The 27,987-nt window shown below is 38.3% G+C and overlaps 1 protein-coding gene across 2 annotated transcripts; it reads left to right on the forward strand.

The window, feature by feature from the left end:
- The first annotated feature begins 64 nt into the window (after window positions 1-64).
- mgst3a (microsomal glutathione S-transferase 3a) lies at window positions 65-27,963 on the forward strand. 2 transcript variants are annotated; one of them, XM_084432696.1, is made up of 7 exons: window positions 65-121; window positions 24,684-24,813; window positions 25,274-25,398; window positions 26,968-27,041; window positions 27,320-27,377; window positions 27,458-27,530; window positions 27,642-27,963. In XM_084432696.1, exons 3-7 carry the CDS (start codon window positions 25,282-25,284, stop codon window positions 27,770-27,772), a joined length of 453 nt encoding a protein of 150 aa, XP_084288822.1. In that variant the 5' UTR covers window positions 65-121; window positions 24,684-24,813; window positions 25,274-25,281; the 3' UTR covers window positions 27,773-27,963. The 2 variants fall into 2 exon arrangements, with proteins under 2 accessions (XP_084288822.1, XP_084288821.1); XM_084432695.1 differs by lacking the exon at window positions 65-121 and adding an exon at window positions 22,553-22,664.
- The last annotated feature ends 24 nt before the right edge of the window (window positions 27,964-27,987 follow it).

A 27,987-nucleotide genomic window follows, 5' to 3' on the forward strand; every position in this document is an offset into this window, starting at 1 on the left:
ACACTGTGCAGACTAATTTGCTACAGGCTTCATTAGTCCACTAATAATAAAGGACCTTTACGGTGGAGATTTCCAGCAGTTTCTGAAAAACATGTGACCGGAGTTGATGGAAAGATACAAGGTGAGCCTCAGATTTACGGATTGGACTGAACACTTAATTTGAGTCGGAATTGATATTTTAATTGAAATATAATGGTTGTTACTTTCTGAGGGCTTGTAATAGCCTACTTTAAGGAACGACAGTTTCTCATGAATTATGTACAATATAAGTTAGAAAACGGGCGCTTGATAGAAATGGTTGATGGGTGAAAAGTTTGTCTGATATCATGTTAATATTCACAATCGCTATTAACAATAATTTATACCTTTGATGGACTTGTTTTTAATAACTAAGCCCGGTTAAACGAAGTTTGGGCTGTAGAGTGCCGTACCTTTCATTAACACTACGTGTCGCTGTAGAGTTTGTGATGTGGCTGTTGGTATGTTATTATTTCATTTAATAGTATGCTGTAGTTTTTATGAATAATTACATTTATATATGTTATATATCAATATTTATGTCTTGATTATGCCTCAAAGCTGTTCCTCAGTACTTTCCCGGTTTATTTGCTGTTTCTCTGTTGATAATTCCATATATAACGTTATTTTTAATGAGGCAGAATTAATGGGAAAAAAAAAGTTTTTTACAATGTGTTTTCCCTTATAATTTTCATCTGTTGGCTATATTTTCAGTTTTGTAGCTACATATTATATCAATGGAAATACTGGGAAACGAGTAGCCTAGATGTTTGTTTGTTTTAGTGATTGAGGTGCTTTAGATTTTTGTTAATTTATTGTGAATTTGCAAAAGTTCGTGAACCGGAAGCACTGTATACTCACAGGCAGTGCGATTTGTTGCATTTCATTATAACCATAATGCTGCGTTCACACTAAACGCGAATTGACCGTCAAGTTCGACCATCTCTGTAATAACAAAGTACCTTTTAATTGGTGGTCTTTTTGCATTGTATTTCTTTACTAGGCCTATATAATCCGTGTGTTATCAGTTGTGTTACACTATTGTTTCTCACATACGTATTAATGCACTTCATGTGCGTACCGTTCCTGTGGGAGATGTGTTCTCCCAACTCGGGTTTCTTCTTTTCGAGCTGTTGTACCGTCAATACACTCATGTTTTTCTAACGATCGTATAAATCTTTCGTCTTTTACTAAAGATTTCCGTGGGGAGGAGGCGGAGCACAATGAGTATCAATAATTGTTTTGATGTCGTGCTTTATTGCGGGGCTCTTTAATAATGTTTAAAGTGGAATAGGCTGTTTTAAGTTCTGTTGATGGTATTTTATATATGTCAGATACACTTTTTCAATATTGTATTTTAGCAGATTTGGTAAATTTGGGCAAAAATTTAAAAACGTATACCTCTATTTGTCAACTGAGTATTGTTAAAAAAACAAAAACTAAAAAGTTATTTCTCCCCGTCGGGGAATCGAACCCCGGTCTTCCGCGTGACAGGCGGAGATACTGTCCACTATACTAACGAGGAGAGGACTGATTTTACTAACGGAATGTAGGACTTTTAATTTGACATTTCCGCATTTCTGTTCCGGATAAAAGTAAGGTAGAAGTACTATATCCTGCCTACGTACTTCAGTCCCATCCTCGTTAGTATAGTGGACAGTATCTCCGCCTGTCACGCGGAAGACCGGGGTTCGAGAAATGACTTTTTTATTTCTTAGTCAATTTGATTTCAAGCTTATACATACACAAATGGACCAGGTAAAAGTACCTAAAGAAAAGGTTGGTTTACTGTAATTTTTATTAATAAAATTTTGCTAACAGATTCATATTTGTTTGTATTTATATATTAAACTTTACAAACCATTCAAAACTATAATAATTGATGATGATTAATAACAACAAAAACAAAATTCTCCAAAAATGTAAAGAATTCATCTTAATTTACCTGCTTGATTTAAAACACGTAAGCCACGTAATTTTTCAACAAAACAATTTTGTGAACTTTTTGGTAGGGGTGTAACAATATATCGTGTCACAATATATCGGCAATACAAAAATGCAACAAGATGTATCGTGGATAGTTCACCCAAAATAAAAATTACCCTGTGAGAAAAAATAGAAGTTTTCAGAAAAGGCGAAACAGCGCCATGAAATCTTGCATGTGGTCAAAAATACATTGCATCCGTAATGTTAAGCACTAGCCTACCATAGAGAATAAAAATGAGGAAAGTTAAGGGACTTTATTTTCTTCTTTTTTTTTTCTTAGTCAATTTAATCTCAAGCTTATACACATACACGAGTGGACCAGTTAAACGTTTCGACATATTTGTGATTATGTTTGTCATGATCATAAAACCAGTTCTAAATATTGACTTTTTTTTTATATAAATTATACTTTGCTTACAAAGCTTAGATGATTTTTTTTTTTTTTTTTTTTTTTTTTATTAAATTGGTTAGTGGACCCAGTCATGAAGGCAGCCAGCAAGTGTCCAGCATGCATGCTGTTTTAAATTATATTTATTTGCATACTTTATTATTTCATAGTTTTTATTATTTTACTATAAATTAATAGCAATGACTGAAAGTGCTACAAGGTTTATTGCATATCATTATAATTATTATTATTTTTATTGCATGTTGTATTTATTTCATTTAGCAGACATTTTATCCATAGGTCATAGTTCAATGTGTTTACTGTTTTTTGAACATGTAAAGCCACCTTTCTACCATGCCAGGAAATATAGACGTATATTATATGTTTACAAGTAAAGCCAAAGCCGCTATAATATGCCATAAGAAGACAACCTATGGTAAAGCGACCTGATTACGTGAGCGATGACGAAACCGGAAGTAAAACCTCTTACCCACAATGCAATGGAGTACTACACATTTCATTAAGTCTTTTTTATTTTATTAACCCATACACTCTTTGTTTGTTATAAAATTTAGTCGCAAAGTCGTTTTAACGTTATAATACGTTGTGCTATAGCATAATATTTGCTATGTTTATGTCTGTCATATTGTCACCGTTCGTGTGAAACGTGTGTCTGTCAGTCGGGTACCCGCTGGAGCTCTAGTAATCTTCAGTACACTCATGTTTCTCTTCAGATCGTATAAATCTTTCGCCTTTTACTAAAGATTTCCGTGGGGAGGAACACAATGAGTATAAACTAATTTTTTGATGCCCTGCTTTACTGCGGGGCTTCCTATACTTGTTTAAAATAAGAGCATTAACATCACGTCCTACTTCTAAAATAACATTCCAGTATATAAAATTGATCTGCATTTTGTTTAAACGCGGAACAGTTCTTCATAGGTAGTGTTTATGTAATGATATTATAACTATCATGTCTTGAAATCGTATGTTTTAAGTGTGCGCGCGATGCGTTGGGTTTCGCTGGTTTGGAACATAGACAGTATGGTTTGGAAGCGTGACTGTACTGAAAAGTGCTGTTTGGTTTCAGGATGGCAGTTTCGTCTTGGCTGTAAAGTAGACACGATATTTAAGGCTGGTGAAATAATCCCTCCGATTGCGAAATAAATTGTGCTCTTTTTGTCTCAACGCACAATAAAGAAACAATAAGTTATGCTGTACTCATAAATGTCTGTCCGTCACTTGTCCAGAAGTGCTTCTCACTTTCAGTTTGGTGTTTTTGTTAGTTTCTAAGAAGAATTAGAACGTTAGAAGAGAACTTTTCCTTTGTGTTCCACTCACTGATGGAAGAAGACAACGCCCTCTGTTGGTCTGTGTCAGTTCAACAGGGATCATAAAGTGTGTGGTTTTTGTTTTTGTTTTTTAATCTCACGTTTAAAATAAAAAAAGAGCAGATCGGATGAGTCACTTTATTATGAAAAGATTCTAACTATCCAGTCTCGCAACAAATAATCTGTTAAATGTTGAACACACGGTGTCCTTCACCGTTCTCGTGAAGTGTGTTCCTTACACTCGGTCACGTGCTAGTGCAGTCAGGAAACTAGTACACTCATGTTTCTCTTCAGATCGCATAAATCTTTCGCCTTTTACTAAAGATTTCCGTGGGGAGGAACACAATGAGTATAAAGTAATTTTTTGATGCCCTGCTTAACGGCGGGGCTTCCTTACAGTGTATAATATAAGAGTCGCGTTGGAATCTGAATATAAGTAATAGTATCATATCGTCTATGTATCATATACGTTTGTGTAACACGTGCATATGTTCACAACATGTAAATGTAATGGTGTGCTTGATATATTATCTTGCGATATTACATCAAAATGACATTTAAGCGACTAATAACTTCTTATAAAACATTAAAGGCTATAGTAATCAAACAATTATTCAAGACAAACTAATAAAGTAACAAAAGACAAGAAATTAATAAACTAATAAAAAATTTTTTATATATAAGTAGGCCTACCAGCAAAAAAAAAAAAAAAAAAATATATATATATATATATATATATATATATATGTAGGCTATTAACAGCTAAGGTAACCATTCAGAAATTAAAAAGACTGCATTCAAGTGTAAAATAAAATGGCCTACATTTCTCATTATCTTCATAAAAAATGATGGTAATATGCTACTGCATCATATTTTATTAAATAATAAAGATAATAACTGTATCCTTCAAGAGCAGTGATATGTATATTCGCGGTTTGTGGCAGTAGTGTTATCTTAAACATTTCACAACAGAACTTTAGAAGTTCTTTAAACTGGTCTGTGTCAGTTTAACAGCCATCATAAAGTGTTTTTTAAATCTAGAAATCACGTTTAAAATAAAAAAAGAGCAGACCGGATGAGTCACTTTATTACCATACAAGGTAACTATCCAGTCTACAACAAATAATCTACGTTACATGTTGAACACACGGTGTCCGTCACCGTTCTCGTGAAGTGTGTTCCTTACACCCGGTCACGTGCTGTTGCTCCTGTAATCTTCAGTACACTCATGTTTCTCTTCAGATCGTATAAATCTTTCGCCTTTTACTAAAGATTTCCGTGGGGAGGAACACATTGAGTATAAACTAATTTTTTGATGCCCTGCTTAACAGTGGGGCTTCCTTACAGTGTTTAATGTCAGATTATATGGTGAATTAATTGTGTTTTAAGGTGTTTCCTACACGTGGTGTGTGGAAGCTGTGCATTCGGCCACAAAATGTTAATGGATTGGTTTAATCACTTCTGTATTTTGGGCTCTCACTGCTTTCCACTCATATCGAATATGGGATAAGATCTGGGCATATAAATAGCATCATAAATATTGCTTTTGCTTATTGTATATAAATTTATATACAAAGTCAATATAAATCTTACATCAAAATTGCATTAAGCGATTAATAGCTTCTTATGAAACGTTAAAGTCATAAAGAAATTATTCAAGACAAACTAATGAAATAACAAAAGACAAGAAATGAATAAATTAATAAAATAAACATTTTATATATATATAGGCCTAAATAATTTATTTCCAGTCAGTTCCCAGATAGGCTACATCTCCAAAATGTCTTATAAAGAGCACTTTGTCTGGAAAGCATCTGCTGTGTAAACATCTGATACACGTCTTTAAGTGGTCAGTTGTACATAAATTCTAAGATAATATGCTACTGCATAATATTTTATTAAGTAATAAAGATAATAAATGCATCAGTTGCGGCTGCTGGTCTTTCAAAGAGGGGAAGCTCATTTTCGGCCTACATCATAAAAATTGTCCATAATCTACGTTAAATGTTGAACACACAGTGTCCGTCACCGTTCTCGTGAAGTGTGTTCCTTACACCCGGTCACGTGCTGTTGCTCCAGTAATCTTCAGTACACTCATGTTTCTCTTCAGATCGTATAAATCTTTCGCCTTTTACTAAAGATTTCCGTGGGGAGGAACACAATGGGTCTAAACTAATTTTTTGATGCCCTGCTTAACAGTGGGGCTTCCTTACAGTGTTTAATGTCAGATCACATGGAGAAATGAAGGTGTAGGACTTGAGCTGTGTTAAACAGGAGAAGCTCCTTTCTACACCTGCAGATGTAGTTCCAATTGTTGACACTAATGAGAGCAGTTTGTAAAGCTGAGGCATTGCACTGTCCAACTCCATGGAGTCTTTAAGGAACACCAAGTAATCACACAGCTTTCCCCTGTTACCCTGCAAGTCCTGATCTGAATACAGGACTTGAAGTTCAGAACTCAGTCTCCCTGAATCAAAGTGATGGCCATAACTTTTCAGGACACTTTGGAAGGCCTCCTCTGGAAGGTCATCAAATTTCCCTGGATTGACTAATTCTAAGAAGATGTTATCAAGGATGGCCATGTACAGATTTCTGTAGCGCTCTTGGGGATCCAGCAATTGGGACAGACGGCGCTTTCTCATGGGCTCATCTCGTTGGTCTGATGTGAGATCTGCTGCTTTGGCATAAACAGCTTGGAAAGCCCCCTCTGACCTCTTCTTTTTGACAAATGCAAGAAGAGACTCGATTCTTTCCTTGCTGTAAAGAACATCCATCGCCCTCTGCTGGACAATATCAAAGACCACATCAGTCTCAGAGAAGATTTGTTCATATGTGTACAACATGAACACGAACTCAAAATCCTCCAGTTTCCTCACAAAGCCTTCGGCACAATCCGGTGTATCATCATCCATTGTCGTATCTGCAATGATGTTCTCAAATGTCTGCAGGAGGCCATCATAATTGTTTGCCACAGTGCTCACTATCCGTGATGTGAAATTCCATCGAGTAGGAGCGTTTCTGGGCAACCTTGAACAGCCTGCAGACTCCAGAAAAGACGTCCTCTTTGTGGATTTTGAGAAAAAAATGTGGCAAACCCAGAAAGTGATGCACAGACATTGCACTGGGGACTATTGCTTTCACTTTGGCCTACAGACCATTGAGAGCTGAAGCCATGACAGCAGCCCCATCATAGGCCACAAGCTTATCCTTAAAATTGTAGCCCTGCATGTTCTCATTTAATACATCAAAAACGGACTGAGCATCTCGCCCCCAGAAACATCAACAAATCCAATAAAGCGTTCCTGAATTTTACCTGCACTATCCACATTAATAATAATAATAATAATAATAATTCGTTACATTTATATAACGCTTTTCTAGGTACTCAAATGGCGCTTTTCCACTGCATGGTACGGCTCGGTACGGTTCGACCCGGCGCGGAACGGTTCGGCTCGCTTCCCATTTCCACTGCGTGGTACGACTCGACTCGGTACGACACGGTTCGGTTCGCTTTAGCTCGGTTGCTTTTCCACTGCAGTTAGTACCGCTTCAAAGTGGGTGGGACTGATCGTTATAGTTGCCGTCTCTACTGCCATGACATCATCATATTAAATTCAAATTTTTCATTCCGTGTTGCCCCATCCGCTCCTTGGCAACCAACGAGAGGAACGTCTGCACCTCGTCCACTGATCACAATTCAGCCATTTGAAGTTTTTTTTTTTTTACGTTTTTTTTAAGCAAATACTTTTAAAACGGGTGCTACAGCGTTGGCTGTTGTCGACTCTACTGGCTATTTAAATCTAGCGGGTTTAGTGTCTCGTGTCGTAAATACAATGACGCTGGTAGTGATGATTCTGTCTGACCAATCAGTGATCTGCAGTGTTTTCACGTCACATTTTAGTATCGGTACGGTACGCTTGGAACCTCAACAGAGGTGGTACCATTTAAAGCGAGCCGTACCGTACCGTACCATGCAGTGGAAATGCACCATAAGTGAGCCGTACCGTACCATGCAGTGGAAAAGCGCCAAAAGTGCTTTACATAAAAGGGGGAATCTTTTCAACCACCACCAATGTGCAGCATCCACCTGGATGATGCGACGGCAGCCATATTGCGCCAGAACGCCCACCACACACCAGCTTACTGCTGGAGAGGAGACAGTGATGAAGCCAATCAGTATATGGGGATGATTAGGAGGCCATGATGGACAGAGGCCAAGGGGCAAATTTGGCCAGGATGCCGGGGTTAAACCCCTACTCTTTTTCGAAGGACATCCTGGGATTTTTAATGACCACAGAGAGTCAGGACCTCGGTTTAACGTCTCATCCGAAGGACGGTGCTCTTTGACAGTATAGTGTCCCCATCACTACACTGGGGTGTTAGGACCCACACAGACCACAGGGTGAGCACCCCCTGATGGCCTCACTAACATTGCGAATTATGACAAAGAGTCGGGCACGGCAGGATATATCAGCTGTTTCATCCACCTGCCATCCAAAAAAGGGAGCATCCTGAATTTCGTCTCTGATCTGATCAGAAACGGTGGCTGCAAGAGCAGAGATCAAGTCATTTTGAATAGTATGGGACATACCAGAAAACACAGTTGAGGACTCGAATTGTGTGGACAGGACAGAGTCATATTCAGCTAATGTTTCTGTGAACTCCCTGTAATTCCACTTGTTGGATGATTCATGTCCTCTAAATGACAGCTCATGCCGACCAAGCAAGGATGTCACATCAATAAGGCGGTTTAGGAAGGCCCTGTTTTGTTTGACTGTTTCATTATGTTTAGCCACTTGAATGCGAGCACCTTCATTGATTGCATGCTCAACTCTGATCCTGCCCATGCAATTTAATCTTGCACATGCACTCACATGTTCATTGCTCTTTTCATGCCTTTTATATGCCCTGTCAAAGTTAGACAGATCTCCAAACCCCACCTTTGACCAAACAACACCTCCGTGAGATGGTTTCATCAAGAGGCATGGCCAGCAGTACATTTTCTTTGTCACAGCACTTCTAGTCAGCCAGCTAACTTTGTCATACCAGGAGAGCTGAAAAGACTTGTTACTTTTCCATATCTTTTGCACTAAATCAATCTAAGGTGTTGATCTGCCCTGCTGTTTAATTCTAAGTTTCTCCTCGTAAGGAAGACGTTCAAATGGGTTTGCCAAAATCAGGTCGACAATATTAGCACTGTCTGCCATCGTGTGCAGTTTGTTAGCTGGCTAGTTCACCCCTACGACGCTAGCCTAGCCTACTGTATGAATGAATCAATCAATCAATCAATCAATCAATGAACAAACAATCTAAAAAAAAAGATATTAAACTCGACAGAGGAAATGTGGGAATTATGTTAAACTGAAACAAGGGATGTGGTGTATAATTGTGTGAAATGTATGATGAAAATTGGCTAGCAATTTCGCCAGTTTGTCTTTGGACTACACTTGTGTTCTTCACCGTTCTTGTGAAGTGTGTTCCTTACACTCGGGTCCGTGCTGGTGCACTGAGGAAATTAGTAAGCTCATGTTTCTCTTCAGATCGCATAAATCTTTCGCCTTTTACTAAAGATTTCCGTGGGGAGGAACACAATGAGTATAAGCAAATTTTTTGTTGCTCTGCTTTATTGCTAGAGTTCTCAATTTTGTTGAAATAATAGATTGTGATGATTCTAAACTGTGTTCTAATTCGGAACTAATGTACTTTGTTATTCCATTTTGTATTATAAGTACTGCGAGTAGTGTTTACCAAACATTTCTAAAGAGAAAAAGTGACATTTTCAGTCAGTCTCATTTCCACTGTAACTTTTCAACCGTTCTCAGAGCAGCCTCAACTCTGATTGGTTCTGTACTTGGAGCAGCCTCAACTCTGATTGGCTCTGTTCACTAGCAGAGGGCGGGACTTGTGATTTTATTGGGTCCCTCATCTGTTTGCCGCTGACTGAGCTGAAATAATTATGGGAGAATGATGGCAGAGACAGGAGATATTTGGAAAACTTCTTTAACTAAATCACATGGTTTTTGTGGTTTTCGTTCAAATTTCTCATGGTCTTCATTTTTGATGAAGATAATATGCTACTGCATAATATTTTATTAAATGATAATAATCATAAATGTATCCTTCAAGAGAAGTGAATTGTATATTCACGTTTTCTTGTCAGTATCTTAAACGTTTCACAAAAGACGTTAGAAGACGTTCTCTTTTGGTCTGTGTCAGTTTAACAGGGATCATAAAGTGTGTGTTTTTTTATGGCGTCAAATGGTGGACAAAACAGCGCAAGCGCATAAACACAGCACGCGAGTGAATTACAACAGTGTGAGCAACGTGACAAAGCTCGCACGTAAAAAAATTTTCTTATTATCTAGAAATCACGTTTAAAATAAAATAAAAAGTGAAGACCAGATGAGTCACTCTCATAGGTCACTTTATTATTATATGAAAAGATTCTAACTATCCAGTCTCACAACAAATAATATAGCCTACGTTAAATGTTGAACACACGGTGTCCGTCACCGTTCTCGTGGATTGTGTTCCTTACACTCAGTCACGTGCTGGTGCAGTTAGGAAACTAATACACTCATGTTTCTCTTCAGATCGTATAAATCTTTCGCCTTTTACTAAAGATTTCCGTGGGGAGGAACGCAATGAGTATAAACAAATTTTTTGTTGCCCTTCCTAACTGGTAGGGTTCTTTAACTTGTTGAAATAATAGATTGTGATGATCTTGATCTTGCACTACATTTATTCCATTTTCTATTTTAAGTACACTGATTAGAGATTATCGAACATTTCTAAAGAGAAAAAGTGAAATTTCCACTGTAACTTTTCAACCGTTCTCGGAGCAGCCTCAACTCTGATTGGTTCTGTTCTCGGAGAAGCCTCAACTCTGATTGGTTCTTTTCGATAGCAGGGGCGGGACTTTGGGTCCTTTGTCTGTTTGCCGCTCACTGAGCTGAAATAATTATGTGAAAATGATGGCAGAGACAGGAGATATTTGGAAAACTTCTTAAACTAAATCGCATGTTTTTTGTGGTTTTCGTTTAACGCTGTAGAATACTATATTAATCCATAAGAGTAGGGGAATATAGGAAAACTACCTGATTTAGTGGGCCCCCTGGGTTATTGGGGCCCCTTTATTTGTCACCAATAATGACGGCCCTGATCAGGTCCTGTGTTTCGTTTCAGGATGGCAGTTTCGTCTTGGCTGTAAAGTGGACACGATCTTTAAGCTTTAACTAATCCCTCCCAATTGCGAAAAATGTTTTGCTCTTTTTATCTCAACACACACCATAAAGAAACAAGAAGCAGACCTCTGTTGGTCTGTGTGAGTTCAACAGGGATCATAAAGTTTTATTTAAAAAAAAAATAATAATAAATCTCACCTTTAAAATTAAAACAGAGCAGATTGGATGAGTCACTTTATTATCATATGAAAAGATTCTAACTATCCAGTCTCACAACAAATAATCGATGTTAAATGTTGAACACACAGTGTCCTTCACCGTTCTCGTGAAGTGTGTTCCTTACACTCGGTCACGTGCTGGTGCAGGCAAGACACTAGTACACTCATGTTTCTCTTCAGATCGTATAAATCTTTCGCCTTTTACTAAAGATTTCCGTGGGGAGGAACACAATGAGTATAAACAAATTTTTTGATGCCCTACTTTGGTGGGGCTTTCTTACAGTGTTTAATGGTATGATTGAATTAATCACTTCTGATTTCTGGGCTCTCACCGCGCTCCACTGATATCAAATATGGGCATATAAGGAGTATAATAATTATTGCTTTTTCTTATTTTATATACATTTTATATACAAAGTCGATATAAATATTACATCCAAATTGCATTGTGATTAATAGCTTCTTATGAAACATTAAAGTCATCAAGAAATTATTCAAGACAAACTAATGAAATAACAAAAGACAAGAAATTAATAAACTAATAAAATAAACATTTTGTTTTTATATCAAATGTAGGCCTATATAATTTATTTCCAGTCAGTTCCCAGATAGGCTACATCTCCAAAATGTCTTATAAAGAGCACTTTGTCTGGAAAGCATCTGCTGTGTAAACATCTGATATACGTCTTTAATTGGTCAGTTTTACATAAATTCTAAATGAAGATAATACGCTACTGCATAATATTTTATTAAATAATAAAGCTAATAAATGTATCCTTCAAGAGTAATGAGTTGTATTCGCATTTTCTCGACAGTATTGTTATCGTACTTGGGCAGGCCGGAAATCCTTAGGGGCTTTCGCACCGGAGGAACCTTTTCATAGTTCCTAGAACTAATGGCAGAAGTACCCGGATTTTGTCGTGTTCGCAGCGCAGGAACTAGGAACGATTTTAGTTCAAAACTCCTTTTGGAGGAACGAATTTAGCTCCTACTTCAGAGTAGGAAAAAATCCAACGCAACTTTGAGGGGACCAACCGAAACATGATTATGTATTTCTGCTCAGCTAGCAACACTGGACATCAAATATGCTAATAACTTTTCATTACTGTCTACTTTCTATGTATTACAGTTACATTTAATAACGTATTAGACCATACTGTTGGCATTCCATATAAGGTGTACAAGTATTACGAAAGGCTCAAGAGATGAGAGAGGCATGGAAGAAAGACTTCCTTGCTGATAGTTGGCTGGTCGCTGAGGGATGCTAAGGAAGAAAACTCCATAGAGATTAAGCAATTCCGTACCATCTCACTCCTTAAAGGGACATTGTGTAGGAATTTCTCCCAGCTAGTGGTGAAATTGTAATTTGCATTCAAACTAATAGTGCTCTCCAGCGCCTCACTTTTTCAAATACATGTTGCATCTACGGTAGCCGTTATGTACCAAAAAGCTATGACAGGATGTCTTCTACTTAATCGAGTTTTCCTTCGGGTGAACAGGTTTGTTATTTAAAACAAACTGCAACTTGAAACAACGAAAAAAAGAATGTTACAGTATGAATTACTTACTGTGAAAAACTAATTAGTAGTAATGCCTTCTTTATTCGTTATATTTTTTGAAGTATGTGCATTGTTAGATATCATCATCATCATCATCATCATCATCATCATCATCATCAGCGCCTTCTCTACTTTACTCAATAGCTGCTATTCATCAAAGACCCTGTTTAACTTTTAACTATAAATGTTCGAGAAGAAAGCAGGCAACTTCAGCGTCTCTTTTGAAAGCTTTCTCCTGCATTAGCAATCCCGACATTAACCCTTGTTTTTGTAATCTCCGGTCACGTTTCCTTTTACGGTCTATTTTTGACTTTTTTGACGACGAGGACTCCTTATCCTGTGACTCAGCATATGTATGAATGAACGGTGTATAAATAACCGTACAGTGCAGCCTTTTAAACTTGCCGCGGCAGTGACAAGCGCCTCTCTCTGCTCTGCTCCTCCGCTTCTGCTGGTTTCAGTCACATGACGCTGGCTTTGAACGAAAATGCGTTGTGGAAACGCGTTGGCCTAGTACTTTTTGTCCCTCTCTGCTATTATAGATTTTCAAGATGGCGGAACTACATGGAAGCCTCCGTGGACCTACCCGTCCCATGTATATAATAATAATTAATTCTTCGTTTACGAGGATTAGTTTGATCATTGGCAGACGTATTTGTGCTCCATTGAGGGCATATTTATGAATAAAAATATTGATTTTAGATTATAAAGTACCTAAAAAGCTACACATTGTCCCTTTAATGTCGAAGGCAAGATTTTTCTTGGGATTCTGGCGAAGAGACTGACCACCTTTATGATGGACAAACGGGTACATGGACACGTCCGTCCAAAAGAGGGGAGTTCAAGGGGTAGCAGGCTGTCTGTTGAGGAGGTGGCTGGGCACCCAAGAAGCTTCTGCTCCATTGGCTTGTATAGCACAGGCAGCAAGCTGCAGCTTCCAGTGACATCAGTGGTTGAGGAGTATAAAGTGACAAAGACATGCCAGGCCATGATGCTGCGAGCCAGCAAGGACGCAAGAGTACGCCAAGCAGGTATTATAGTCAGGACAGGTCGTAAATGGTCAGCCAGCAGAGCACTGACGGAGGCTGAGGATCGACTGCATCATGCTGACATCGTTGGGACAGTAGCTCTGGGCAGGCTTGGACTGGGTTGCTCCACCATGTTTGCTGCAGACTGAGCTGAAATAATTATGGGAGAATGATGGCAGAGACAGGAGATATTTGGAAAACTTCTTAAACTAAATCGCATGTTTTTTGTGGTTTTCGTTCAACTCTCATAGAAGCTAACACTGTAGTATACTATATTAATCCATAAGAGTAGGGGAATATAGGAAAACTACCTGATTTAGTGGGCCCCCTGGGTTATTGGGGCCCCTTTATTTGTCACCACTAATGACAGCCCTGATCAGGTCCTGTGTTTCGTTTCAGGATGGCAGTTTCGTCTTGGCTGTTAAGTGGACACGATCTTTAAGCTTTAACTAATCCCTCCGATTGCGAAACATTTTTTGCTCTTATCTCAACACACACATTAAAGAAACAAGAAGGTATGCTGTACTCATAAATGTCTGTCCGTCACTTGACCAGAAGTGCTTCTCACTTTCAGTTTGGTGTTTTTGTTAGTTTCTAAGGAGAATTAGAACGTTAGAAGAGAACTTTTCCTTTGTGTTCCACTCACTGATGGAAGAAGACAACGCCCTCTGTTGGTCTGTGTCAGTTCAACAGGGATCATAAAGTGTGATTATTATTATTTTAAATCTCACATTTAAAAAAAAAAAAAGAGCAGATTGGATGAGTCACTTTATTATCATATGAAAAGGTTCTAACTATCCAGTCTCGCAACAAATAACTTATGTTAAATGTAGAACACACGGTGTCCTTCACCGCTCTCGTGAAGTGTGTTCCTTACACTCGGGTCCGTGCTGGTGCAGTTAGGAAATTAGTACACTCATGTTTCTCTTCAGATCGTATAAATCTTTCGCCTTTTACTAAAGATTTCCGTGGGGAGGAACACAATGAGTATAAACTAATTTTTTGATGCCCTGCTTAAAGGTGGGGCTTCCTTACAGTGTATAATATCAGGTCACATGGAGAACTGAATGTGTGTATTTGTGTTTTTTACACCTGGCGTGTGAAACGTGTGCATTCATTCACAAAATGTTAATGGTATAATTAATTTAATCACTTCTGAATTCTGGGCCCTCACCGCTCTCCACTGATATCAAATATGGGATAAGATATGGGCATATAAAGAGTATAATAAACACCGCTCTACAGTAATTTGAAAGTGATTGCAGTACCAGTTTTGGCCACAATCTTACATACGGCTCCTTTAAAGTCATCAAGAAATTATTCAAGACAAACTAATGAAATAACAAAAGACAAGAAATGAATAAACTAATAAAATAAACATTTGGTTTTATATCCAATGTAGGCCTATATCATTTATTTCCAGTCAGTTCCCAGATAGGCTACATCTCCAAAATGTCTTATAAAGAGCACTTTGTCTGGAAAACATCTGCTGTGTAAACATCTGATACACGTCTTTAATTGGTCAGTTGTACATACATTCTAAATGAAGATAATATGCTACTGCATAATATTTTATTAAATAATAAAGCTAATAAATATATCCTTCAAGAGTAATGAGGTGTATTCGCGTTTTCTCGACAGTATTGTTATCGTACTTGGGCAGGCCGGTAATCCTTAGGGGCTTTCGCACCGGAGGAACCTTTTCATAGTTCCTAGAACTAATGGCGGAAGTACCCGGATTTTGTCGTGTTCGCAGCGCAGGAACTAGGAACGATTTTAGTTCAAAACTCCTTTTGGAGGAACGAATTTAGCTCCTACTTCAGAGTAGGAGAAAATCCAACGCAACTTTGAGGGGACCAACCGAAACATGATTAGCATGTTAGCATTAGCATGCTAGCAACACTGGACATCAACCACACCGCGTATGCTAATAACTTTTCATTATTGTCTACTTTATGTATAACAGTTCTATTTAATAACGTATTAGACCACACTGTTAGACAGATCATAAACTAATGAACATGGAGAATGCGAGCACTGTGTGGCTCTGGCTGGCATTCTCTGCGCCGTCAAAATAAAGGTCCGTCGCGCCGTCAAAATAAGTCACAATAACAAGCGCGGCTTAAGTCACTTCAGAGTTCCTGCTGGCAGTGCGAATGCAACCAGGAAAACGTTCCTAGGGGATCCATTAGTTCTCGGGGAACCACCCTAGTGGCTAGTTCCTTGAACTACCTGGTGCGAAAGCCCCTCATGTGACACAAACCAACTAATGCAAAAAGATGAGGACTTTAATCGTTCGGGCGGCGCACACCGGTATACATTGAGATGTGCATCCCATCACATCAACATCCCTAGACTGACTACACTAACCTGTCTTGATAAAGAACATTTTGAAAGACTGATTAAGTCGTTCTCCTGGCCTCCCTCTCCTTCTTTTCATGCCGTTACTGGTACCTAGATTATTTCCCCGAAATTTTCAGTCAGTCTCATTTCCACTGTAACTTTTCAACTCTTCATGGAGCAGCCTCAACTCTGATTGGTTCTGTTCTCGGAGCAGCCTCAACTCTGATTGGTTCTGTTCTCGGAGCAGCCTCAACTCTGATTGGTCCTGTTTTTGGAGCAGCCTCAACTCTGATTGGTTCTGTTCTCGGAGCAGCCTCAACTCTGATTGGTTCTGTTCACTAGCAGGGGTGGGACTTGTGGATTTTTTTTTTGGGGTCCCTCATCTGTTCGCCGCTGACTGAGCTGAAATAATTATGGGATTATGATTAATAATAATGATGGCAGAGACAGGAGATATTTGGCAAACTTTTTTAACTAAATCGCATGTTTTATTTGTGGTTTTCGTTCAAAATTCTGTGTCTTCATTTTTGATGAAGATAATATGCTACTGCATAATATTTTATTAAATGCTAATAATAATAATAAATGTATCTTTCAAGAGCAGTGAATTGTATATTTGCGTTTTTCTTGACAGTATCTTAAACGTTTCACAAAAGAACATTAGAAGACGTTCTCTTTTGGTCTGTGTCAGTTTAACAGGGATCATAAAGTTTGTGTGTTTTTTGTTTTGTTTTTTTTTTATCTAGAAATCACGTATAAAATAAAAAGTGAAGACCGGATGAGTCACTTTCATAGGTCACTTTATTATCATATGAAAAGATTCTAACTATCCAGTCTCACAACAAATAATATACATAAAATGTCGGAGATCTGTCACCGTTCTCGTGAAGTGTGTTCCTTACACTCAGGTCCGTACTGGTGTTCCAGGACACTTCAGTACACTCATATTTCTCTTCAAATCGTATAAATCTTTCGCCTTTTACTAAAGATTTCCGTGGGGAGGAACACAATGAGTATAAACTAATTTTTGATGCCCTGCCTAATTGGTAGGGCTCTTAAATCTGTTGAAATAATAGATTGTAATATTCTGAAGCTGTGCTCCAGTACAGAACTAATGCACTATGTTGTTCCATTTTGAATTCTAAATACTATGATTAGAGATTACCTAACATTTCTTAAAAGAAAAAGTGAAATTTGGCTTCTGGTTTGATGAACCAGGAGATGGCAGCTTAGAGAACGTGCTCCCGACAATTTCGGACATAGTTACCCACTACAACCCGAATATTTAGAAACAAACTTAGTTTACAGTGTGATTTAAGACAGTGGGTCTTGAGAATGCCCAGAGGGAAAAATAAAAAGTCAAAGCAGACGGAGTTACTCGACGTCGATGGAGCTAGCCAAACTTCATCGCCTAGCAGCGACGTAATGGAGGACGATGATGATGATTCGCATACGCAACTCGGAGCGGGTCAAAGTGAGACCGGGGACTTTGGCCTCATACTTAAAGAGCTGAGAGAGTTCAGAAAAGACAGCAGTCAGCAGCTGAATGCGATACGAGAAGAAATCAATAAATCCAATACTAGGATCGAAGAGGCGGAGAGGAGGATTGACACGACTGAAACACGGTTACAAGTGGCGGAGGATACCACCACTTGAGACAAACTCAAGACAGTATCAGAAGGACTTTACACGTAATTAACCATATAACAAAATACAATTTAGATGCAGTACTAGTGGGGCTGGATGCAGAAAAAGCGTTTGACTGTGTAAATTGGTCTTTTTTTTTATATATAAAGTTTTGGACAAATTTGGATTTCATAGTACATTTATTAAAACATTACAAGCTCTTTACGATAACCCAAGGGCAAGAATTAAAATAAATGGGGCTGTCTCTAGCCCCTTTTCATTAGAAAGAGGAACAAGACAGGGCTGCCCGATTAGCCCCCTCCTGTCACTTTCAGTGCAACTGTACGAAAATGGTAGGTCCTAGAAAACAACTTTAAGTGTTCATTTGTAGCTGAGATGGGTATGTTGTTTGTGTAAAAAAAAAAAAAAAAATCTAACTTAATAATTTTTTAAATAATTGAGCAAAACCAAAATGTGTTAGGTTGTGCCCCGCTCTCCCCTGTACTATATTAATCCATAAGAGTAGGGGAATATAGGAAAACTACCTGATTTAGTGGGCCCCCTGGGTTATTAGGGCCCCTTTATTTGTCACCACTAATGACGGCCCTGATCAGGTCCTCTGTTTCGTTTCAGGATGGCAGTTTCGTCTTGGCTGTTAAGTGGACACGATCTTTAAAGGGATACTCCACTTTTTTCGGAAATAAGCTCATTTTACATCTCCCCCAGAGTTAAACAGATGAGTTTTACCGTTTTAGAATCCATTCAGCCGAACTCCGGGTCTGACGGTACCACTTTTAGCATAGCTTAGCACAGATCATTGACTCTGATGAGTCCAGTAGCATTTCTTTCAAAATGACCAAAGAGTTTCAATATTTTTCCTATTTAAAACTTGACTCTTCTGTAGTTAAACCGTGTACTGAGATCGACGGAAAATGAAAAGTTGCGATTTTCTAAGCCTATATGACTAGGAACTACTCTCATTCCAGTGTAATAATCAAGGAACTGTGTGGCTGTACCATGAGTGCAGCAGGCGTAATGATATGACGCAGCGCCTGAAAATAGTCCCCAGCTCGGTAACTTCTTCCAACGTGACCGGGACTAAGTTTGTCTAACCTATTAGACCTATTTTCAGGCGCTGCGTCATATCATTACGCCTGCTGCACTCATGGTACAGCCACACAGTTCCTTGATTATTACGCTGGAATGAGAGTAGTTCCTAGTCATATAGGCTTAGAAAATCGCAACTTTTCATTTTCCGTCGATCTTAGAACACGGTTTAACTACAGAAGAGTCAAGTTTTAAATAGGAAAAATATTGAAACTCTTTGGTCATTTTGAAAGAAATGCTACTGGACTCATCAGAATCAATGATCTGTGCTAAGCTATGCTAAAAGTGGTACCGCCAGACCCGGAGTTCGGCTGAATGGATTCTAAAACGGTAAAACTCAACTGTTTAACTCTGGGGGAGATGTAAAATGAGCATATTTCCGAAAAAAGTGGAGTATCCCTTTAAGCTTTAACTAATCCCTCTGATTGCAAAACATTTCTTGCTCTTTTTATCTCAACACACACAATAAAGAAACAAGAAGTTATGCTGTACTCATAAATGTCTGTCCGTCACTTGACCAGAAGTGCTTCTCACTTTCAGTTTGGTGTTTTTGATAGTTTCTAAGGAGAATTAGAACGTTAGAAGAGAACTTTTCCTTTGTGTTCCACTCACTGATGGAAGAAGACAACGCCCTCTGTTGGTCTGTGTCAGTTCAACAGGGATCATAAAGTGTGGTTATTATTATTTTAAATCTCACGTTTAAAATAAAAAAAAGAGCAGATCGGATGAGTCACTTTATTATCATATGAAAAGATTCTAACTATCCAGTCTCGCAACAAATAATCTGTTAAATGTTGAACACACGGTGTCCTTCACCGTTCTCGTGAAGTGTGTTCCTTACACTCGGGTCCGTGCTAGTGCAGTCAAGAAACTAGTACACTCATGTTTCTCTTCAGATCGTATAAATCTTTCGCCTTTTACTAAAGATTTCCGTGGGGAGGAACACAATGAGTATAAACTAATTTTTTGATGCCCTGCTTAACGGCGGGGCTTCCTTACAGTGTATAATATCAGATTTCATGATGAATTGAGTGTAATTACACGTGTTTATCACTTGTGTGGATCGTGTGCTTTTCGTTCACAATATGTTAATGGTGTTTTAATCTCTTACGATTGTATTATACGGGATAAGATATGGGCATATACATAGCATAATAAAAAGTTTCTGCTTATTTTATATAAATTTATATACAAAGTTGTTGTAAATATTTAATCAAAATTGCAGCGGTTAATAACTTCTTGTGAAATATTAAAGTCATCAAGAAATTATTCAAGACAAACTAATGAAATGACAAGACAAGAAATTAATAAAATAATAAAATGAAGTTTATATATATATATATATATATATATATATATATATATATATATATATATATATATATATATATATATATATATATATATATATATATATATAAAATGTAGGCCTATACAATTTATTTCCAGTCAGTTCCCAGATAGGCTACATTTCCAAAATGTCTTATAACTTTGTCTGGAAAGCATCTGCTGTGTAAACATCTGATACACGTCTTTAAAAAGTCAGTTTCACATCAATTCTAAAGCAAAAATCGTAAAGACATTTTCTTAATTAAGATAATATGCGACTGCATAATATTTTATTAAATAATATAGCTAATAAATATCCCTCAAGAGTAATGAGTTGTATTCGCGTGTTATCGACAGTTACTTGGGCAGGCCTGTAATCCTGCCATTTTCTGCGTGTTATACAAACCAACAAACTAAATGCAAAATCCCTAATAGCCTAGCCCTAGTGCAAGAAATACGAGACAGGGGTAGCTGCAGCTTGGAGTAGGCTAATGGCCGTGTCGAAAGGTAAGGTGACTCTAATAGTGTCAGGAGACATTTTTATCTTTAAAATCATAATTTAATTCGTTTTTTAATTATTTATTTTAATGATTGAGCCACACTATAAGCCTTAAGAAAAAGTCGCGGTGGTGATGGCGTCATGTAACTCCCGCCATACAGAAGTTTCGAAGGTAACGTACTTTTGAATGTAATATTCTCAATATCATCATCGCTATTTTTACAGTGAAAGGAAAAGTATTTGGTCTTATATAATTATTTGTTGGCCAAAGGTGATTACGTTTATGGCTCGCTTTTATGCGGAACAGGAAGTTTTCGCATCCAATTGTAAAGACCTTATAGCACGCCCTATCCCTTTTGGCACGCCGCATCCCTTTCCTACCTTATGGCACGCCCACTGCTCCAGCCTGCAGCTATCCCTACTAGGGAAATACGGGGACTTTGAGCGCGAATCGTTCGGGCGGCGCACGCCGGTATACATTAATGAGATGTACCGGCATCCCATCACATCAACATCCCTACACTGACTACACTAACCTGTCTTGATAAAGAACATTTTGAAAGACTGATTAAGTCGTTCTCCTGGCCTCCCTCTCTTTCTTTTCATGACGTTACTGGTATCCAGATTTTTCCCCAACATTTTCAGTCAGTCTCATCTCCTCTGTAACTTTTCAACTGTTCTCGGAGCAGCCTCAACTCTGATTGGTTCTGTTCTCTTGGTGTTTTCGCAGGGGGCCAATGTTTCGGAAAAAACTGAAGCTTCCCCGGGCGCCGCCATTGATTAGCGGACCCCCACCTGCTATTAGCATTCCATTGACTCCCATTCATTTTGGCGTCACTTTGACAGCGAATAACTTTACATCTGAGGCGTTTAAAGACTCCATTTGTCCATTATTTATTTCTAAAGAAACACGAAAATGTATAAAAGGCTCCATTACCTTGTATCTTACGTTATGGCCCCGTAGAAGCAGTTTTTGTAAAAATAGGCTAACGATTGCGTCATAACCACGCGACTCTATCACGGTCAGCCATCAGGAAGTGAGTGCTTCTAATTGACTTCACTTTTCTCCGTTGAATCCAGGGGGGCAGGGTTTCATAAAATATTGAAGCTTCCCCGGACGCCGCCATTGATTAGCGGACCCCCACCTGCTGTTAGCGTTCCATTGACTCCCATTCATTTTGGCGTCACTTTGACAGCGAATAACTTTACATCTGAGGCGTTTAAAGACTCCATTTGTCCATTATTTATTTCTATAGAAACACGAAAATGTGTAAAAGGCTCCATTACCTTGTATCTTACGTTATGGCCCCGTAGAAGCAGTTTTTGTAAAAATAGGCTAACGATTGCGTCATAACCACGTGACTCTCTGTCGCACAGTAGAGAAATTACCGTATGGACAGAAGGAGAAGCTCGCGCGCAATCGGGGGGACGTGGAGGCAAAATGACAAAGTAATTAATCAGAATACTAAGCAAAAGTTGCTCCTGCTGCTAGCTCATGGACACATCCTACTCACACTCTCCGTCTCTGCAAGATTCGGAAGGGAATGATTCAGATTTCTCTTGGCACAGCTACTAGAAGACAGATGGGTTGCTCACGTCACATCTACGTCGTCAAGCTCAGTTTGAGTCTGCGCAGTACGCTCAGCCATCAGGAAGTGAGAGCTTCTAATTGACTTCACTTTTCTCTGTTGAAACCTATGGGGTCGCTGTGTCCAGTTTATATACTGTCGATGGTTGAATCCAATGGGGTCGCTGTGTCCATTTCTTATACTGTCTATGTGTTTTCGTTAGTTTCTAAGAAGACTTAAAACACCAAGAGAACAGAACCAATCAGAGTTGAGGCTGCTCCAAGAACAGTTGAAAAGTTACAGTGGAACGTTAGAGGAGAACTTTTCCTTTGTGTTCCACTCACTGATAGAAGAAGACAACGCCCTCTGTTGGTCTGTGTCAGTTCAACAGAGATCAAAGTGTGTGTGTGTGTGTGTATGTATGTTTAAAAAAAAAAATTCTCTTCACGTTTAAAAAAAAAGAAAAAAGGAGCAGACCGGGTGAGTCACTTTATTATCATATAGAAAAGTAATATCCAGTTTGACAACAAATAATATACGTTCAATATTGAACACACGGTGTCTGTCACCGTTCTCGTGAAGTGTGTTCCTTACACTAGGTCACGTGCTGGTGCAGTCAGGAAATTAGTACACTCATGTTTCTCTTCAGATCGTATAAATCTTTCGCCTTTTACTAAAGATTTCCGTGGGGAGGAACACAATGAGTATAAACTAATTTTTTGATGCCCTGCTTAACGGCGGGGCTTCCTTACAAAGTTTAATATCAGATCAGATGGATAACTAATCATAATTATTTAAGTTAAGTACACGTGCATGGAATGTGTGCTTTCGTTTAAATTAGGATGTATTGGTATGATTGATTTAATCTCTTGCGATCGTATGCAGAGGAATTCTGGGTCCTCACCGCTTTCCACTCATATCAAATAGGCCACGGTAGAAGATGTGGGCATATAAAGAATGCTTTTGCTTGTTTTATATAAATTTATATACAAAGTTGACATAAATCAAAATGGCAATAAGTGACTAACTTCTTATGAAACATTGCTTACTTAGGCTAAAGTCATTAAGCAATTATTCAAGACAAACTAATAAAACAAAAGACAAGAAATTAATAAACTAATGAGATATAAAAAATAATAATATAAAAAGTAGGCTAACCAGCAATATAATAGTCTATCAAATGTAGGCTTTTCCAGTCAGTTTAGCTACAGCTGAGGTAAACAAGTGTAAAATAAAACAGCCTACGTTTCTCATTGTCTTCATTTTTGATGAAGATAATATGCTACTGCATAATATTTTATTATATAATAAAGCTAATAAATGTATCCTTCAAGAGCAGTGAGTTGTATGTTCGCGTTTTCTTGACATTATCTTAAACGTTTTACAATAGAACGGTAGAAGACGTTCTCTTTTGGTCTGTGTCCGTTTAACAGGCATCATAAAGTGTGTGTTTTTATTTATTTATCTAGAAATCACGTTTAAAAAAAAAAAAAGCAGACCGGATGAGTCACTTAATTATCATATAGAATAGGTACAAACTATCCAGTCTCACAACAAATAAGATAATCTACGTTAAATGTTGAACACACGATGTCCATCACCGTTCTCGTGAAGTGTGTTCCTTACACGCGGTCACGTGCTGTTGCTCCAGTAATCTTCAGTACACTCATGTTTCTCTTCAGATCGTATAAATCTTTCGCCTTTTACTAAAGATTTCCGTGGGGAGGAACACAATGAGTATAAACAAATTTTTTGATGCCCTGCTTAACTGTTAGGGCTCTCAATTCTGTTGAAATAGTAGATTGTGATGTTCTGAAACTGCGCTTCAAATTCGAACTAATTCACTTTCCATTCCGCTTAATAAATATTGCGAGTAGTGTTTACCGAACATTTCTAAAAAGAAAAAGTTCACAACCATGCATTGCACTATATGATTGCACTCTACTCTACTGTCGCAGCTTTAATTACGTAATGGAGAGGGCGGGGCTAACAGACTTGGATGTTCAATGACAAAATGCAAAATAACCGTATAAAGTTCATACAATACACGTGTGAGTGCATAGTGCAAAGTGCGTCAAAGTTGGGACACAACTTTAATGTTCTTAAAGCTATAATATTTTGCTATTCTGCACTGTTTAGAGAACTAAAGGGATATTGTTTCAAAAATCATAATTTACTCACCCTCATGTTGTTTTAAACCTGTATGAGTTTCTTTCTTCTGTTGAACATAGAATAGGATATTTTAAAGAATGTTGGTAACTAAACAGTTGCTGGTCCCCATTGACTTCCATGGTAGGAAAAAAAAATATAAACATGGCGCTAAAAACAATAATAAATGGCTATAAATACATATTTATTCAAGATTATAGAATAAAAGACAGGATATGTATAATATATACAAAGCATTTTTATATGCATATTTTTAAAATATATTTTATATTACATATTTAACAAACATATTTTATAGTCTTTGCTTTTCAAATGTTTGCATTTGTGCAGTTTGTTTCTTGAAAGCAGACTGGATGGGACTTGTGGAGATTGACCCTTTACCCATAAGCGTCGCACTTAGTACTAGTAGTAACACGAGTGATCTTTGTCCTCCGTCCTTCAGATAACCAACGAAGAGCAGGTAACAAAATAAAGCAGCAAACGCTTTTAAATACTGTCTCTTGATTAACAATATTATATTGCATTGATTGTGTCTGAATAGAACAATGTGAACCAATCTTAATAATGCAACAGTGGGATTATTGATTTGAATAATTGTCTTTCACTTTTACACTGTTCCTGCATGCGTGCTTATTTTACAGAACTGTGTATTTTTGACAACTATTAGAATGACTTGAATTTAACTTAACTGCTACTACTTATGACCTAGACTAGTAGCACTGTCAAAGTCCACTTTGAGGTTACTGTACTATCACAGACAGAGATGAATAAGCACATTATTGATTTTTATGTCACAGAACAGCTATTTGTCTGTCTGTAATCAGACTCAGTTGGGACTATTTCTGGATTCATATATTTTCTAGATTATTCTCCGTTGTACACAGCATCATTTAGATCCTGTGATATTTCTGTTTTCTCAGTCTTGAAGATGGTGGTTTTGTCTAAAGAGTACGGCTATGTGGCGCTGACCGGAGCGGCATCATTTCTCCTGTTGGGTCATCTGTCTTATGCCGTGGGAAAGGCTCGGGATAAATACAATGTCCCGGTAACATAACAGACAGTGATTGTTCTGGAAGCTTGTTTCTACAAAAAAAAAAAATATATATATATATAAAAGCACACTACAACTTTTTATCTCACATTTCTGACTTTTCCTCGCAATTGCAAGTTTATTTGAGAAAAAAAATATCTGAATTGTGAGATTTACACTGATGAGCCAAAGCATTATGACCAGTCACAGGTGAAGCGAATAACGTCGATCATCTCTTAAGGATCTGGGTAGATTTAGATGGAAAGTAAACAATCAGTTCTCGTGATTAAAATGTCGGATGCAGGAGAAATGGGCAGAAATTAAGATCTGAGCGACTTTGACGAGGGCCAGATAGTTAAGGCAGAGCGACTGGGTCAGAGTATCTCTGAAACGCAGAGGCTTGTGTGTCGCTCTTGGTAATTTACCAACAGTGTCCGAGAGGGAACAAACCACAAACTCTCATTGACAAAGGGCTCATTGATGCACGAGGGCAATGAAGGCTATCCAGTCTTCACATTTTAAATGATGGTTATGCGAGGAATGTGTCACAACACACAGTGCATCTGCTGCGTATGGAGAGCAATCAGAGATCCATGATGAACTGGACCCTGGAGCAGTGGAAGAAAGTCACCTGGTCTGACGAGTCCTGTTTTCTTTGCATCTCGTGGACTGTCGTGTATGTGTGCGCTGTTTACCTGGGGAAGCGATGCACCAGGATGCACTGTTGGCTGACTAAGCCAGTGGTGGGAGTGTGTCACGCTCTGGTCAATGTTCTGCTGGGAAACCCTGGGTCCGGTCATTAATGTGGACGTGTATATATATATATATATATTTTTTTTAAGATTTATTTTTGCCATTTTTGCCTAGGACAAGTAGCTAGACAGGAAGGTCCACGAGCCGGGGCTCGAACTCAGGTCTCCCGAAGCACAGCGGCGCACTTGCCCACAAGTCTATCGGCGCCGAGATGTGGACGTATATTTGACATGCCACCTTCCTAAACATTGTTGCAGACCAGGTACACCCCTTCATGGCAATGGTGTTTCCTGACGGCCTCTTTCAGCAGGATAATCACAGTCACACTGCATACTCTGATCAGGAATGGTTTGAGGAACATAATGAATGAGTTCAAGGTGTTCCTCTGGCCTCCAAATTCCCCAGATCTGTAGGATGTGCCGGACCAACAAGTTCAGTCCATGGCAGCTCAGTCATAGACTTGAAGGATCTGCTGCTAAAGTCTCAGTGCCAGAGACCACAGGACACCTTCCGCCTCTTGTAGAGTTCATGCCTGGGTGGGACGGAGCTGTTTAGGTAGCACATGGAGGACCAACAGCATATTAGGCCGGTGATCATAATGTTTTGGCTCATCGCAATGTCAGAATTTGTATCTAAACTCTGAATTGCGAGAAAAAAGTCAGAATTGTTAGACATAAATTTGTATCTTTAAAAGGTTCTTTAGATTATCTCAAATGTTTTTAACATTAAGAAGAAAAATGCTCTTTTAAGAACTATTCACTGAAAGGTTCTTCGATGCATCACTGTAATTAAGTTTGAATCTATGATGAAAGTATTAATTTTATTTTCTAGTATCCTACGATGTACAGTGATGATCCAGAGACCGGCCACATATTCAACTGTATCCAGCGAGCGCATCAGAACACGTATGCATGCATTACCTATTCATTATGCATTAATATTCTCAGTATACATTATAGACAGCAGATACAGTATATTACTGCTAAATATTAAAGGTGTCTATGCAATAAATATCAGCTTATTTATTTTGTTTTATTTAAGTGATTGTTGTGATTGGTTTCCTTGCTGCTTTTCTGATGGTTTATTGATGCTGTTGTGGATATTTTGTCATTGTAATTATAATTGTAAAACAAAAAGCATGCAGTATATTTATATATGTGCCATTTTTTTTTTTTTTTTTTAGTGTTGAAGTTTCTTCTCTATTCCTGTTTCATTTATCTGTGGGTGGGATTCAGCATCCAGTGAGTATAGATTCAAGCTTTATTAACACCCATGCAAGCTAATGCCAACTGAGCGATTAACTGTTTCTTGTGTTTCTCAGCGCCTGGCCAGCGCGTTGGGAATGATCTGGATTGTCAGTCGGGTGCTGTACGCTCAAGGATACTCTACTGGAAGTGAGTGTCTTTGCACCTCCACAGAACTGATCTGTGTAGATTTAATTATGAAATCTGGATTATGAATACAGCTAGTGAAATGAGTTTGAGTGTTGTGTTCTGTCCTGTTAGACCCCGAGAAGCGCCGGCGTGGCTCATTCGGGATGCTTGCTTTTCTGGGTCTGTTCATCTGCACGGTGAACACCGGGAGAACAATGCTCGGATGGGGACCTGGGTTCAAATGGCCAATATGTTTTAAATAGTGGAAATCATGTTTCCAGTTCAATTCTACTCTAATTCCACATTCTATAAAGTGACTATAAAGTAAAAAAAACAAAAAAACATGTTATGTAAAATGAGAAAAACACAAAGAGGCTCATTTCACACTGTAAGACCTCTGGGAATTCTCTGTGTGTACATTTCTGTTTTAAATAAATAGCATAAAAAGTTGAAACGTTCAATTCAGTTACTGTTTTGT

The sequence above is a fragment of the Rutilus rutilus genome (assembly GCF_951802725.1).
Source record: "Rutilus rutilus genome assembly, chromosome: 15".
Classification (NCBI taxonomy): domain Eukaryota; kingdom Metazoa; phylum Chordata; class Actinopteri; order Cypriniformes; family Leuciscidae; genus Rutilus; species Rutilus rutilus.